At 40.4% G+C, this 16,303-nt stretch overlaps 1 protein-coding gene across 8 annotated transcripts in view; it reads left to right on the top strand.

Annotated features, from left to right (window-relative positions):
- elavl2 (ELAV like neuron-specific RNA binding protein 2) overlaps positions 1-16,303 on the top strand; it is a 77,360-nt gene that overhangs the window by 12,894 nt on the left and 48,163 nt on the right. For all 8 annotated transcript variants that reach the window (XM_041186163.1, XM_041186165.1, XM_041186167.1 and 5 more), the window contains one exon: positions 1,963-2,066. In XM_041186163.1, the coding sequence (XP_041042097.1) occupies positions 1,963-2,066 (104 nt within the window). The remainder of the gene's footprint in view (positions 1-1,962; positions 2,067-16,303) is intronic.

A 16,303-nucleotide genomic window follows, 5' to 3' on the forward strand; every position in this document is an offset into this window, starting at 1 on the left:
GTTTGCCAGAAAAGTATCTTGTAAATCTCTCTCCTTCAGGGGTAACAAGAACATTGCCAAGTAATTTGTTTTGCCAAATCAAATATAGTTGTGGTATAACCAGGGCTTTGTATAAAATACATCTGAAGTCATGTGTGTACAATTTCAGGCACTGCACCTTTAGGATATATTGGCCTTGGAAGGAATGCAGTGCTAATTCACCAGAATGTTACCAGGTCTCCTAAGTTAGGTTATGAAGAGGGATTGCATAAACTAGACTTGTATCCCCTGAAATGTAGAATGTTAATGGGCGATTTGATTCTTTAGGGTTTTGAAATTAATTGTTGGGTAGAAGGAAATAGTTGCTGCTGGTGGAGAAGTTAGGATGAGTAACCTTAATCAGAGCTTGGCCATTCAGGATAGGAGTTGGGGGACATTTCTTCACAGGTGTGGTGGTAGAAGTATGACACGCTCTCCCACAAAAAGCCGTAGGCGCTTGATTGATTAATTCTAAATCTGAGATTAATGGATTTTGCAAAATAATGGTAAAAAATGAAGGGGAATCAAAGCAGGTGAATGGATTTTAGGTACTAATCAGCCATAGTTATTATAATGGTAAAACCAGCTTGAAGGGGTGATGGTGAACAATAGGACCAGGAATTGACTTTTTTTAAGCAAGAAAAGCAGTTCTGGTTCCTTGTCAGCATGATTGACTTTCACTGCCCTCTGAAGTGGTCTGCCAAGCCCACTCAGTTGTATCAAAACTAAATATTGCTCATCACTTTTTCAGAGCAACAAGGGATGGGTAATAAATGGCAACCCTGCCAGCAGCACTTACGTCCCAACAAATTTACTGCACAAGGCTCCTGATGACTCAAAATAAAAACTATTGAGTTTTTTATATTCTATTTATTTAGCACCTTGTGCCTCAAATGGAGTCCTTTCCAGGTCCAAATCCTTGCTTTCACTAATGAACCTGGCTCACTTCAATTTTGCCACAAGAACTACCTGCTTAGAACAAAGGTGAATTGCTGGAGGCTTTTGTGTTTCAAGGCTGTATGCCATTAGCACTCGAGTTTACCTTTTGGATAGTTTAGGAATAGATTACATTGATTTTACTTACCCACTAAAATTGGGGAGCAGTGCAGGTGGTGAGCTATTTTGGACTTATTTAAAAAATTAACTTAGTGGAATAATTATTGCATGGTTTAATTTAGATCAGGTGTTCAGTGAAAGTTTATAAAGCTGAAAAGTGTAATGGTTGTGGCATTATGCAATTATTTTGAAGCTGAAGTGCAACATAATTGAAATGATAGACTTGAAACTAATTTTACTTGGAGTGACTATATTACAATTTGAGTAGAGTGATTCTAAAATGAAAAATGCAAGACTCTTGGCTTTATTTAGGAGCTATTGTCATAGGTCTTTTACAACAATGTTTAAGCTATACTAAAGAAAATGTTTGTCCTTGGTCCAGATTACTCTTGGAATAGGATATGGTCAGTGCTTGCAAGACAAGTATTTATTGCCCATCTCTAGTTTCCCTGAAGGTGGTGGCAGTGATGAGTTTGCTTGGGCACTCTAGTTTAAATTCCTTCACATTGGTGTAGGTCAGAAGTCGTATGTGAGCCAAACTAGCTAAGGGACAGCAGATTGCCTTTTGTAAAAGGACCATTAGTTTAGCCTCTTGGATTTTCCTACAATCCAGCTTCCTGGTCACTTTCAATAATACCAGGCTTCTTGTTTCCATATTTTGTGAGAATTCATGTCAAACTGTGTTGCGTTTGAATGATTTATCAAGTCAGTTGAATTTGGCCTAATGGTTTTGAATGGCTGCCTTCTGTAATGCACTATTATAAAGTTGTATTAGTTTTGATGGGATTGTAAAAATATGCAGTGATTTGACAGTCCACTTTTTATGCTGTTAATGGTACGAAAGTGACCATGCGTATGTAACTAACATCAATTCTGTTTACTTTGCAGGTCAGAGCCTTGGTTATGGGTTTGTAAACTATGTGGACCCAAAGGATGCTGAAAAAGCCATCAACACATTAAATGGTCTCAGACTTCAAACCAAAACAATAAAGGTAAACCTGTGAAGAATTAGCTGCTACATTGTTTGCACAGAAATTGATTTTCTTTTGATCTGATTTAAAATTTTGGGTTAGATTTGAGGTCACTATATTCCCTGTTCACTGTATCTGCCATGCATAGTTGTTGGCTAAAGCAGGTAGGTGACTGCCTCATAAATGTGCACTATATTCAGTTCTGAAGCTGGGCACCAGGAATAGAGGGACTTCAAATTATTTCCTCAGCTGAAGCAGCTTGATGCAATTGGCCAACTAAAATTGGATGCAGACCTGGTTATACTACAATACTGCACAATGCAGATCTGGTTCCCACAGATGAGGAAATGTGGCTAGGTAGTCTCAATTATCTGTGTATTAGGGGACCTTTTCCAGGTTGTTCTGTGGCTTTGACTGGTGACGGTGAAATATTATTTGAGAACTACTGCTGTGTCCACTCTGGCTAGGACAAAACAATTTTCCACATGTCTCTGTAGTAGTGGAGGTTACTGCATCTTTTACTGTTTTAAAGGAGCTGCTTCTCTGCTGAGTCTGCAGTTCACAACAACATAGTTCATTCATGATCATTTGGTGTACAAGGTGAACAGATAAGAGAACTCACCAGCAAAATCCAGGATGCAAGATCATGAAGACGTGCCTGACTGCTTGTCCAGGTGACATGACCATGCAGGTCTATTGGTTTACTAGGATATTTTTGAACACTTAGCACATCTGCTGACCTGTCAGAATTGTTATAAATTTTTACTGATGCAGTTTATAATTTGTACAGACTTCTTCAACTTTCTTCCTAGAAGTGTGCTGAAGAAGTCCTATTGGCCTTGTCTCTTACTATCCCAGTGGCCTGACAATGCACATTATCTTAAAAGATTATTGATTTCCTAGCACTGACTTCATTGGGGGAAAATGTTTCTTTCCAGCTTTCACTTTGTGCAAATGAGTTTGTTGTATAGCTGTGTGAGAATTTAAAACTCTGCATGGACATTTCAATTTTCTCTTACTTTTTCCTCTCCCTCCCTGCCCGTCCACCCAATAATCTCGCCTCATTCTGCTTGTGATTTTGTTTTGTGGTGCATTGGGAAATCTGACGGATAAAGGGACAATTGTTCTTCTAAGAAGAAATCAGCTGTCTAACCAGTGTTGCTTTTCCTGCAAATAGGTCCTTTTGCAGGAAGAGTAATTGACTTTAGTGTTACGTTTTTGTATTTCATTGCACAACATGAATGTCCAAAACAATTTGGAGTCTCCTTCCACTGCTCCAATGAAGCTAAATCATTTTCTTGCCTCTAACCTCATTCTTTCAACACTTGATAGGGTCTTGCTCCTGGAATTTCCTCCTTCCACAAAAGTATTCTTACTGGCCCCTCTTTTTAACTGAGATCCTATATAGCACCTTCCTACAGACTGATTTAAAATTCAAGCTTGGTCACAGCTTTCATTTAACATTCTTGCTCTTTAAACCTTGTTCTGCGCTAAATAAATGTAGCCAACACATTGGCTATGTGTGCTATCTTTAGCATTGACAAATGTCCTTGGCATTCAAGCTAATGTAAGACATCTATTTTGTTATCCAGTTAATTTTGAACATGGAGCAGAGTTTGTGAAACAGCTCATATGGAAGTTGATCATGGTCTGCCTTGTGTTCTATTCTGCTATTCAGTTATCTGCCATCTCCTATCCCCTGCAGTCTTTCAAAACTGTTCCAACTGTGTAGAAACACATGGTGAATAAGGACACCAGTTGAGCTAGAGAGGATGTTTCAGTGCCTGAGTTCCCCACAGTTTCTACTTTTTTTAAAGAAAAAAACTAGTAGCATCCATTCTAGTATCTTTTGAGTGTTAAGCTGTGACCACAAATGGCATTGTTCTGCCACCATTGAATGCTTTGGCTCTGGTATAAGTGAAAATCCAGGATTGCTGCTGCATTGGAATAGCAGTGTTCCAAACTGGAATGACATTACTGGGCAGTCTGCTCACTCAGTGAAATGTGGTGATGGACCTGCCACCTTTGAATTCATTCTCAAGCTTTCTGATGTTGAAAGCTGGTTGTAGTAAATAGGCCATTTGTTTTAAATGGTTATTGTCCCAATAAAGTTGGCTAAGCTAGATCAGCCTACACGGTCCCAATACTGAAACGGGTGTTATTTGGCATCAACAGAGAGTCAGCTCTTGGCTCGTTAGTCTTTCCTTTGCAGGAGAAATTGTCCTTCTGCAGAAAGGGAAATTGCTCTGAGGAGAGAAAGGTATCAATTTACAGTGAGGTGTAGGGAAGTTTTAGTATTGACTGTGCACAAGCACAGCTAGTTTTGCCGTATGGGAGGTGCTTAGGTTATGCACTTTGAATATGGAGGTAGTGTGTCCTTACCTTTCAGTACCACACCAATGGCTTTGGCACTACTTCAAAAATAAGTGCCCCTAAATTGGATGTGGAATGAGAATCTGAGCTGAGGGCAACTATTACCTTTTTGAAGTTTAAAATATCAGATGAAGTGTTTCATGTTGTATCGCACCTGGTTTGTAGCCTCTAGTGTGCTGAGTCTTAGCACTTATTACAGCCAAAAGTTTTTTTAAGTTTATAAATAAAATATCCAATTGACTGAAGGTAAATGAAAAGCAAAAATGAACAATGAAATAGCTAACAGAAAATCAAGCAATCAAGTGCCCAATTCAAAACTAGTATGTACCATAATGAAGCAATTAGATTGTTCAATTTAATTAATTCTACTGCCATTCTTTTACAGCCAGTTGGCAGTAGTTTGATTTTTGAAAATTTTAGAAATCATTCCTTCCACCTCATCTCTTCCCAGCATAGCCCTACTCTACTTGTTTTACCTCCAGGTTTATGTCGCCTGCCTTGGGATTTTGAGCAACTGTTTACAAATTCAAGTGTGTATATGGTGCAATATCATGCTTACTGATAAATTCATTAGTTTTTAACATACACCTATAACAAATACAGGGGAAAATTTGCAATAACTGCTTTATTGACTTCTGGGGATACAAAAAGCTGATGAGACAGTGGCCTTTGTGGTTCCTCCACGAAGAGGGGGGCATTTGAAACTGCAGCTCTACTTCAGTACTGCTGTGCTGAATAACAACTTATGCTGGTCAATGAAAATGAGGAGATGGTGGGATGAAGTAAGAATGTCCCTGGTCAGTAAGTTTCAGCAAGGATAACCTTAATCCACTGAAGGGGAGGAAGGAAGAAACAAATTGCATACAAAGATTTTTGAAGGACAGGAAGCAGTATCTGGATCTCTGTTCACAAGCACAACGGATATCTTGTAAATAAGGGGTTTTGGAGGTACATAAGGGGTTTTGGAGGCAGAACAACAAAAATTGTGTTTCTGAGCATAAATAAGTGATCAACTGAGCAGCGCAATGAGTTTGAGGGCTGGTTCCTTCAGTAAATGATGTAACTTAAGTGAGTCAGTTGTAGTAATATGCCTTCAGTAGATTTTTCTTTTATTTGCAGCAATGGGTGAATTGTTGCGCTAAAAGTTGCAGCCAGACTGGGGCCATTTTAAAATTGCCAAATGACTCTGGTTATCTGTGACCTGTAGGGAGATATGTTAGCTTCATTAGGATTAGACTGCTCTGAATTTTTAAATTTCTTAAAACAAAAACTGAAGCTCCTGCCTTAAAGTAGATTCAGCAATCCTTGTGCATTTCTCCTTTATAATGTAACTTGTTTACCCAATACATTGCAGTAAGGTTTACTCCTGGTTTTGTGACCCATGGTCATTTGGTCAGACAACTAAAACAGGCTAAGATAAATGAGTTTTATCAATAATATTGCACAATATGAAACACCTGTAAAGATGTACATCTAGAAAGCATAATGGAGCGGAATGCTGTACCTTTTATCTGCATTGCTTCCTTATTCTGATTTTGCTAAATTGGTATATATTACTGTGACAGTTTTTTGAAATTAATTACGTGAACAATCACAAATATAAGAAAAAATGTAAAGCCTGAGGTACCTAAGTGCATGTTTACTACTATCAATTTAGAAGAGAATAAAGCAATCCTAAATTTTTTATTCTGTTCTGGGATGCGGGTGTCACATACTAGGCCAGCGTTTATTGCCCATCCCTAATTGCCCTTGAGAAGGTGGTGGTGAGCTGCCACATTGAACTGCTGCAGTCTGTGTGGCATAGGTACACCCACAGTGCTGTTAGGGAGGGAGTTCTGGGATTTTGACCTAGTGACTGTGAAGGAATGGCAATATATTTCGAAGTCAGGATGGTGAGTGGATTGGAGGGGAACTTCCAGGTGGTAGTGTTCCCATCTATCTGCTGCCCTTGTTCTTCTAGATGGTAGTGGTTGTTGATTTGAAGTTGGTGTTTAAGAAGCCTTGGTGAGTTCCTGCAGTGCACCTTATGTGTGGTACAGACTGCTGCCACTGTGCATTGCTGGTGGAGGGAGTGATTGGCACCCCATCCACAAATGGTCGAGTGGGCTGCTTTGTCCTGGATGGTGTCAAGCTTGTGTTGTTGGAGCTACACTCATCCAGGCAAATGGAGAGAACTCCACCACTTAGATGGTGAACAGACTTTGGGGAGTCAGGAGGTGAGTTACTCACCACAGGATTTCTAACCTATGGCCTGCTTTTGTTGCCACAGTATTTATATGGCTAGCTCAGTTCAGTTTCTGGTCAACTAAAGATGTTGATAGTGGGGGATTCAGTGATAGTAATGCCATTGAATGTCAAGGGATGATGGTTAGATTCTCTCTTGTTGAAGATGGTCATTGCCCAGTACTTGTGTGGCATGAATGCTACTTGTTGGCCCAAGCCTGGATAATTGTCCAGGCTTTGTTGCGTTCGGGGATGGACTGCTTCATTTATTGAATAATAGCCAAGCTGTGACTCCAAGGACATGCAAGGTAGCAATGCTTAGCTAATCTGTTTTGCTTCACATCTTTTATTTAACTCTGACTTTGCTTTAAGCCATTTCCTACCTAAATTTTAAGATGTTAGTCTCCTGGTTCTAAATTCAAAACAGACTAATATATTTTTGATGCATGGGAAATTGAGGGATATAGGGATAATGTGGGAAGATGGAATTGAATTTTAAAAAATCAGCAATGATCTTATTGAATAGTGGAACAGGGTTATAGAACTGAATAGCTGCCTCCTAATTCTTGTGTAGGGCGACAGATATGTGGAATGTCTGTGGAACATTTGGCCAAAGAACTGGGCAAGACTTAGTGTATTAGACGTGAATCAAGTTGTAATAGGAATGGAAGAGACCATGATATCGAGGTCCTAATACATGGATTATGGAAACATCAGTTAGTGTTCATGAGCCAAACAGCTTTTTTTGTTCCAGGCATTCTTGTGTTCTTTCCTAGAAATTCAAAATTGCTGCCACCTTTCTTTAGGTTTTCAAAATCCAGGCCTAACAGCATATCACCAACAGTTTTATTTATTTTATTCCATTTGGGTCTCCCTCAACCAGCATAAAGTGGTGTTTTGCAGATCTGATCTCCAGCTACTTGCTGATGTCTCACATACCATGTAAATAACTTAGTGGCATGAAACCCAACCCAGTTAAAATGCTGAACTGCATTCCTACAAACTTTATCATTTTGCTCCCTCCCTCCTATTTGCCATTGAAGTAGTTTTATTTGAGGTAAATCATCACATTTGAATAAGCAAATTTTCTTATTTGCTTTTTCAATGATTTGGTGTTTATGTAACCCTTTTTTTTTCATTTGGGATAATCATCCCAAGAGGCATGTGGAAAAAGACACCAAACAAAAGATATATTAAAAGAGATGACCAAAAACACGGTCACACTTGGAACTTAAGGAGAGAATAAGGTGGAGTTTTGGTAAGAAATTTCAAGTGTGACCTAGGCAGCTGATGCCATAGCTGTCATTGGGGTGAAACGGGAGAATAGTCAGTCAGAAGTTTGGTCTGGTGGAGGTTGGAGCTGGGAAGAGGTGAGACCATGATTGAGATGCACAAGAAAGTTTTTTAAATTTTGGACAATGAGCTGGGAGCAAACGTAGGTCAGTGAAAAGGTGTAGGTGCATGACTGGGATTTGCCTTTACCATGGGGTGCAGGCAGTGTAGGTTTGCATAAGCTGATCTTTACTCGACGATTGGAGACTGATGGAATCAAGATGACAAAAGACCTAAATGAGCCTTTTTAAAGTCATGGGGTGCGACGTGCAATATTAGGGAGCTGAAGGTGGACAGTTTGTGATGGAGGAGAAACTGGATCAGAAGTTATGCTTGGGATACTGAGGTTGCAACAAGTCTGTTACAGCCAGAGCTGGGGGGAGGGTTGGACGCGGTAAGTTGGGAGGAATGGAGTTGGTGCTGAGAGAACAGTATTTCAGCCGAGGGCTGAAAATGATGGCTTTGAACTTTTTACTGTTTAGATGGAAGAAATTGCAGCTCATCCAAGACCAGATATCAGACGAGCAGTTTGGCACAAATTAAAGGTCAGATATTGCATTTACCTGATCCCTTACACACACTAAAGTAACCAGATTATGACTACCTGCTTTATCCAATTTTTTCCATTTTTAGATGCAACCTTTCCATGTAATCTGATTTACAATTCCTTCTAGGCTTGCTTCACATTTTGGAGGTATGAAACGTAATATGCTAAGGATTAATTTTTTTTAAAGCTTATGGTAAAAAGGTTGAGTATAGGAAACTTGCTCAAAAATGATCGAAGCATTGGGTGGTGTATAGATTCTTAGTGAAGAGCAAAATTTTGACGACATATCAAACCTGTCTGCAGCAGTACATAGTGCTACTGTGGGCTTGTATGGTATCTAAATTCCAGACTTTAATTTGGAACTTCCCTTTTTAGTCGAGTAATTCTTCCGGTTTTTTCTTTGTAGTTCTTTTGTGATCATTAGAAACAACATCACAACCACCAAAACTATGGCAACAATTGAGCAAAATTTTGCTCGTCATACCTTTTTTATCCCAACCAATATTCTCTCGAGTTGAAGTTCCTATGCAGACCATGCACAAGTTTAAATCGTGTTAAAGTTACTGCGTTTTCGTGCTGCACAAAAATTTTTGAAAGACCTGTGCCTCTTAAACCATCTGTGTGCTACAAAAAAAATTGGGTACCATTTTTCAGCAGTTCAGAAATGTGAATTTAAAAATTCAAACTTTCTATAACATGGAATTGATTTGAAATTGCTACTCAATCCAGTTCTTCATAAGCAGGAGATTAATTTCAGTCCACAAACTTTACTTTCCATTTACCACAATGTTTGATTATATACTTTATGCAGCGGCAGTGTGAACATATTTTCTATTTGGCGTCTGCACTCCTGCCAGAGGTCACATTTGTCATAGCTTCTAACATTCTCCCCATTATTAAAGGTATAATAACACCGTACTTAGAAAAATCCAAGGCAATCAGGTAGAGTCAGCATGATTTTGTGAAAGGGAAATCATGTTTAACCAATTTTTTGGAGTTCTTTGAAGGAGTTAAATGGGTTGTGGGTAATGGGGATCAGGTGGATGTACTATACTTAGATTTCCAGAAGGCATTTGATGAAGTGCCACATCAAAGGTTATTGTGGAAAATAAAAGCTCATGGTGTAGGGGGTAACATATTGGCATGAAGATTGGCTAGCTAACAGGAAGCAGAGTTGGCATAAATGGGTCTTTTTTTCTTGTTGGCAGGATGTGGTGGGTGGTGTGCCACAGGCATCAATGCTAGGGCCTCAGCTGTTTGCAATCTATATAAATGACTTGGATGAAGGGACCGAAGGAATGATTGCTAAACTTGCTGACAGCACACGTAGGTAGGAAAGTAAATTGTGAAGGGGACATGAGGCCACAAAAGGGTGTAGATTGGTTGAATGGACAAATATCTGGCAAATGGAGTATAATGAGGGCAAATGTGAAGTTGTCCATTTTGGCTGGAAGTAAAAGAAAAAAAATCATCTAAAGAGCTGAGCTCTGAAATACTGAGGAACCTGGGTATCTTAGTGCATCAATCACAAAAGGCTAGTATGCAGATACTACAGCAAGTAATTAAGAAAACTAATTGTTATTGTGAGGGGAATTGATGATGAAAGTAGGGAGTTTATGCTTCAGTTTTACAAGGCACTGGTGAGACCACATCTGGAGTATTGTGCACAGTATTGGTCTCATTTAAGGAAAGATCTAAAACCATGAGAAGCAGTTCGGAGAAGGTTTACTAGACCAATGCCAGGTATGGGTGCGTTGTCTTATGAGGAAAGGTTGGACAGGTTAGGCTTGTATCCATTGGAATTTAAATGAAGAGGTGACTTGATTGAAATCTTTAAGATTCTGAGGGGTCTTGACGGGGTTGAAGTGGAGAGGATGTTTCCTCTTGTGGGAGAATCCAGAGCTAGGGGTCACTGTTTAAACATAAGGGGTTGCTCATTTAAGACCGCTGAGATTTTTTTTTTTGAGGGTAGTGAGTCTTTGGACCTCTGCTTCAACCACCTTTTGAGGAAGAGAGTCTTTGAATATTTTTAAGGCAAAGGTAGATAGATTCTTGATTAACTGGGGTGGGGGGTAGGTGGTAGTTGGCAGGAATTTGGGGTTGAGGTTACAATCAGATCAACCATGATCTTAGTGGTGGAGCAGGCTTGAGGGGCTAGGTGGCCTCCTACTCATTCATATGTTTGTCAGTGGATCATTTGTTTTTAAATTTCCAATTCTGATGTACTACTTGTCAGTCTCTCTTAAAATGGGCAGTTTCCCAGTCTGCCTTGTGAACAGACATGTGCCCTGTATTGCATTCCATCATAATTTTTGAACAATGTTGTTGTTAGCACTTAACAATAGGGGAAGAATCCCAGTGGTCATTTGCTTGTGCTGTAGGTGCAGACCTCTGGCCAATTGTACTGTTAAATTTATAGGTGGACCACAAGATGTGCAAGTCAGAGGTTCACCAGCAAATTTGCTCTCTTTCTCCCCAACCCCCCCTGCAACAAACCCACCAATCCTCATCCATAAACTTGCATACAACCATTCAGCCCTTCAATTCCCTGAGTATCTGATCTTGCTGGCCAGACCAGAATTGAAACCTTTTAACAAGCTGTCTCTTTTTTGCCTCCAGTAATTTCAGATTCTGTTCGACTTTCCCACACTCTGGGTGGCATGTTATTCTACCACTTCGTGTTTTGATTTGGTTTAAATCCATTATTCAACAATACATTAGGTTTAGTTTTCTTAGATTTAATTACAGACCTTATTCTTAAATATTGAGGCAGGTTTATTGTTTATCCCCACTGGACTTAATATGCCCGAGTCCTGTACTGTTCCTTGAATATTTTTCATTTATTAGCTTATTAGACAGATCGCAGGTTCAGCTCTATCATGAGATTAGACTTTATCAATACTGCTCTCATTGATTCATGCATCTCGAGTTTTATTTCAAGCACTTGTCTACTTTTGTAGTCATAGATGTGGGCATTCATTGCTACATTCATTCTTAGGTTTGGGTTCCACTGCCTTCAGCTTATAAGTGAAATGTAGTCTCTGGCAAATAATGCCTCAAGTTTTTAAATTGCATTGTTTGTCAGGCCTTAGTGACTACGCTTCAAACATACTTTGTTCTACAAAGGGTGGGAGAGGGAGAGGAACATTCAATTTTACTTTCTTTTGACTGAACTACGACCATTTCATTGCCACTTTGTCTCCCTATTAAACATTTTTGACAGAATTGAATTTGTCTCTACTTAGCATAGTTAGCACAAGGTGATTTCACAATCTACCAGCTTCTGTTCTTCCAACAGAAAGTCTGCACCAGAGTGCTAATTTGGGCTGCATTAGAGTGCTTCACTTGGAGTTTGGTGAGGGAGGGATTTTTTAAGCGTTAATTTCTATCCAAGGTCTAATCTTTAATTTAGCAACTAAGAGTTGCTCTTCGGGTTGGGAGAAGGTGAGTTTTAGTCCAGCTTTAAAACAGATTATACAGGCTCTGCTTGCAGCTGAAGCTAGTAAATTAGTTAACTAGCTTAAACAGTTTTCAGAAGCAAGTTTCAGACAGCATAAAAGCAAGCCATCTACAGTGCTGCTTTGGGCTGCATTAGAGTGCTTAAGTTGGAGTTTGGTGAGGGAGTTCAGTGAAGAGAGAAGGAAGTGATCTTTCAGTTTCTACATTTCCTCAGTAAGAAGAGCGGTGGTCTTGGTAAGTAGGGCCTAGTAAGTATTTCTTCTGTCCTTGATTTTTAAACTGGAGGAAGTAAAAGTAAAGGGAGCAATTTTAAGGGTAAATCATGGCAGGGCAGCTCAGCCAAGTGGAATGTGCCACCTATGCGATGTGGGAAGTCAGGGCCACTTTGTGTCCAGGGTAGCCACGTGTGCAGGAAGTGTCTTCAGCTGCTGCTATTCTACCTGTGTTTCAGAGGTGCAGCTGGAGTCACTGGAGTATCTGCAAGGATGGGATCTTTGTGGTAGTATGTGCAGTGAGGTGGTCACACTGCAGGTAGAGTGGACAGGCAGAAAAGGAATGGGTGACCTCCAGACAAAATTACAATACTAGGCAGGTAGTGCAGGAATCCACTGGGTTGGCCTCACTCTCGCTCGCTGAGTGCGATGTCTCGGGAATGCAACAAGAGGTAAGTCTGTGGCTGTGCAGAGAAGGGGGTGGGGGAGCAGTTCTGACTGTAAGGGGAACAGACATTTCTGTGGCTGCCTCCCCGGTGCCACGGTCAAAGCTGTAACCGAACGGCTGCAGGGCATTCGGAAGGTCGGGGTGAACAGCCAAAGGTTGTGGTCCATATTGCTACCAAAGACATAAGTACAAATAGGGATGAGGTCCTGAAAGCAGAATGTTGGAAGCTAGGAAATAAATGAAAAAGCAGGACCTCAAAGGTAGTAATTTCAGGATTGCTAGCAAGATCAGGAATAGGAGCATAAACCCAGATGAATCAGTGGCTGGAGAGATAGTGTAGGAGGGAGGGGTTTAGCTTCCTGAGGAATTGGGATAGATTCTAGGGTAGATGGGACCTGTACAAGCTGGATGGGTTGCACCCCAGCAGGACTGGAGACCAATATCCTCGCAAGGATATTCACTAGTACTATGGGGGAGGGTTTAAGCTAGATTGCCAGAGGGATGGGAACTTGAGTGAGACATGAGGAAAACCAAGATAGGAATGAAAGACAAAAGTAGAAAGCAAAAGCTGAAGGTGGAGGAAACGAGCTAGTAGCAAATAGGGCCATAATACAAAAAACTGCAAAAATGTTGAGGCTAGTCTAAGGCAAATTTGCATTGAGGTAGATGAATTAACAGCGCAAAAAGGTATAAACGTGTACAATATGATTGTGATCACGGAGACGTAACTGAGCAAGGGTTGGAACTGAATATCCAAGGGTACTCTATATTTGGGACGGACATGCAAAAAGGTGGTGGTGGTGGAGTGGCGTTGGTGAAATTGGTGCGATAGCGGATATTAGCTCAAAATCTAGATGTATGATCAGTCTGGGTGGAGCTAAGAAACCACAAGGGTTCGGAAACAGATGGGAGTTTATTGGCCTCCAGACAGTACTGATGAGATAGGGGGTGGTATTAAACAGGAAATTAGAAATTCATGTAACAAGGGTACTACAGTAATCATGGGTGACTTTAATCTACATTATAGACTGGGCAAACCAAATTAGCAGTAATACTATGATGGATCAATTCCTAGAGTATGTATAAAATGTTTTTTTTAGGCCAGTATGTTGAGGCTGACTTTGTCTAATCCTGTTGATATTTTCTAGTGTCCTATTATCACATCCTTTGTAATAGACTTTAGCATTTTCCCTGCCACTGATGTTAGGCTAACCAGTCTATAATTCATGGTTTTTTCCCTCCTTTTTAAATAGTGGGGTTACATTTGCCACCCTCCAATCTGCTGGGACTGTTCCAGAATCTACAGGATTTTGGATGATAGCCAATGTATCCACCATTTCTATGGTGACCTTTTAATACTCTGGGATGCAGATCATCGGACCCTGGGGATTTATAGGCTTTCAGTCCCATTTAATTTCTCCAGCACTATTGTTTTAGTAATACTAATTTCCTTCAATTCCTCTGGGAAGTTATTTGCGTTTTCCTCCATGAAGGCAGAACTAAAGTTGTTCAATTGCTCTGCCATTTCCTTGTTCTCTATTATAAATTCTCTTGTTTCCGACTGTAAGGGAGCTACATTTGTCTTCACAAATCTTTTTCTTTTTGCATACTTATAGAAGCTTTTACTATCTGCCTTTATGTTCCTTGCAAGTTTACTCTCATACTCTATTTTTCGTTTCTTAATTGATATATTGGTCCTCCTTTGAATTCTAAACTGCTCCCAATCCTCAGGCTTGCTACTTTTTCTAGCTACTTTTTATAACTCCTCTCTGGATTTAATACTATCTTTAATTTCTTTTGCTAGCCATGGTTGGGCTGCTTTTCCTGTTATGTTTTTGCGCCAGAAAAAAATCACATAGCTTTTTCAATGCATACCATAGAACCATAGAACACTACAGCACAGAAAACAGGCCATTCAGCCCTTCTAATCTGTGCCGAAATATTATTCCGCTAGTCCATAACCCTCCGGACCTCTCCCATCCATGTATCTATCCAATTTATTCTTAAAACTTAAGAGTGAGCTTGCATTTACCATGTCAGATGGTAGCTCGTTCCCCACACTCACCACTCTGAGTGAAGAAGTTCCCCCTAAACCTTTCCCCTTTCATCCTAAAGCCATGTCCTCTCGTGTTTTTTTTCTCCTAATCTAAGTGGAAAGAGCCTACTCGCATTTACTGTCTATACCCCTCATAATTTTGTAAACTTCTATCATATCTCCCCTCATTCTTCTACGCTCCAAGGAATAAAGTCCTAATCTGTTTAATCTTCTCCCTGTAGCTCAACTCCTTAAGACCCAGCAACATCCTAGTAAATCTTCTCTGCACTCTCTCAATCTTACCGATATCCTTCCTGTAGATAGGCGACCAGAACTGCACACAATACTCCAAAGTTGGCATCACCAATGTCTTATACAACCTCACCATAACATCCCAACTCCTATACTCAATACTTTGATTTATGAAGGCTAGTATGCCAAAAACTTTCTTTACAACTTTGTCTACCTGTGACACCACTTTGAGGGAGCTATGTATCTGAACTCCCAGATCCCTTTGTTCCTCCGCACTCCTCAGTGCCCTACCATTTACTGTGTATGTCCTACCTTGGTTTGACCTTCCAAAATGTAACACCTCACACTTTTCCGCATTAAATTCCATTTGTCGTTTTCTGGCCCATTTTTCCAATTGGTCCAGATCACTCTGCAATCTTTAAAGCCTTCCTCGCTGTCCACAACGCCTCCAATCTTAGTGTCATCAGAAAACTTGCTGATCCAATTCACCACATTATCATCCAAATCATTGATATAGACAACAAACAACAATGGTCCCAGCACAGATCCCTGAGGCACACCACTAGTCACAGGCCTCCAGTCTGAGAAGCAATCATCCACTACCACTCTTGTCTTCTCCCAGCCAATTTCGAATCCAGTTTACAACCTCTCCATGGATACCAAGTGTCTGAACCTTCTGAACTAACCTCCCATGTGGGACCTTGTCAAAGGCCTTACTAAAGTCCATGTAGACAACATCCACAGCCTTTCCTTCATCTACTTTCTTGGTAACCTTCTCGAAAAACTCTACAAGGTTCGTTAAACACTACCTACCATGCACAAAGCCATGCTGACTATCTTTAATCAACCCTTGTCTGTCCAAATAATTGTATATCCGCTCTCTCAGAACACCTTCCAATAATTTACCTACTACTGACGTCAGGCTCATTGGCCTGTAATTACCTGGTTTACTTTTGGAGCCTTTTTTAAACAACGGAACAACATGAGCTACCCTCCAATCCTCTGGCACCTTACCCGTGGCTAAGGACATTTTCAGTATTTCTGCCAGGGCCCCTGCAGTTTCTACACTAGTCTCCCTCAAGGTCCAAGGGAATATCATGTCAGGCCCAGGGGATTTATCTACCTTTTATTCGCTGTAAGGCAGCAAGCACCTCCTCCTCTTTAGTCTCTATATGTTCCATGACACCACTGCTTGTTTCCCTTCCTTCCTTATACACTATGCCAGTATCCTGAGTAAATACTGATGCAAAAAACTGTTTGAGATCTCCCCCATCTCATGAGGCTCCACACATAGATGACCACTCTGATCTTCAAGGGGACCAATTGTGTCCCTTACTATCCTTTTACTCTTAATATACTTGTAGAAACCCTTCGGGT

Source organism: Carcharodon carcharias, chromosome 4, assembly GCF_017639515.1.
Source record: "Carcharodon carcharias isolate sCarCar2 chromosome 4, sCarCar2.pri, whole genome shotgun sequence".
NCBI lineage: Eukaryota > Metazoa > Chordata > Chondrichthyes > Lamniformes > Lamnidae > Carcharodon > Carcharodon carcharias.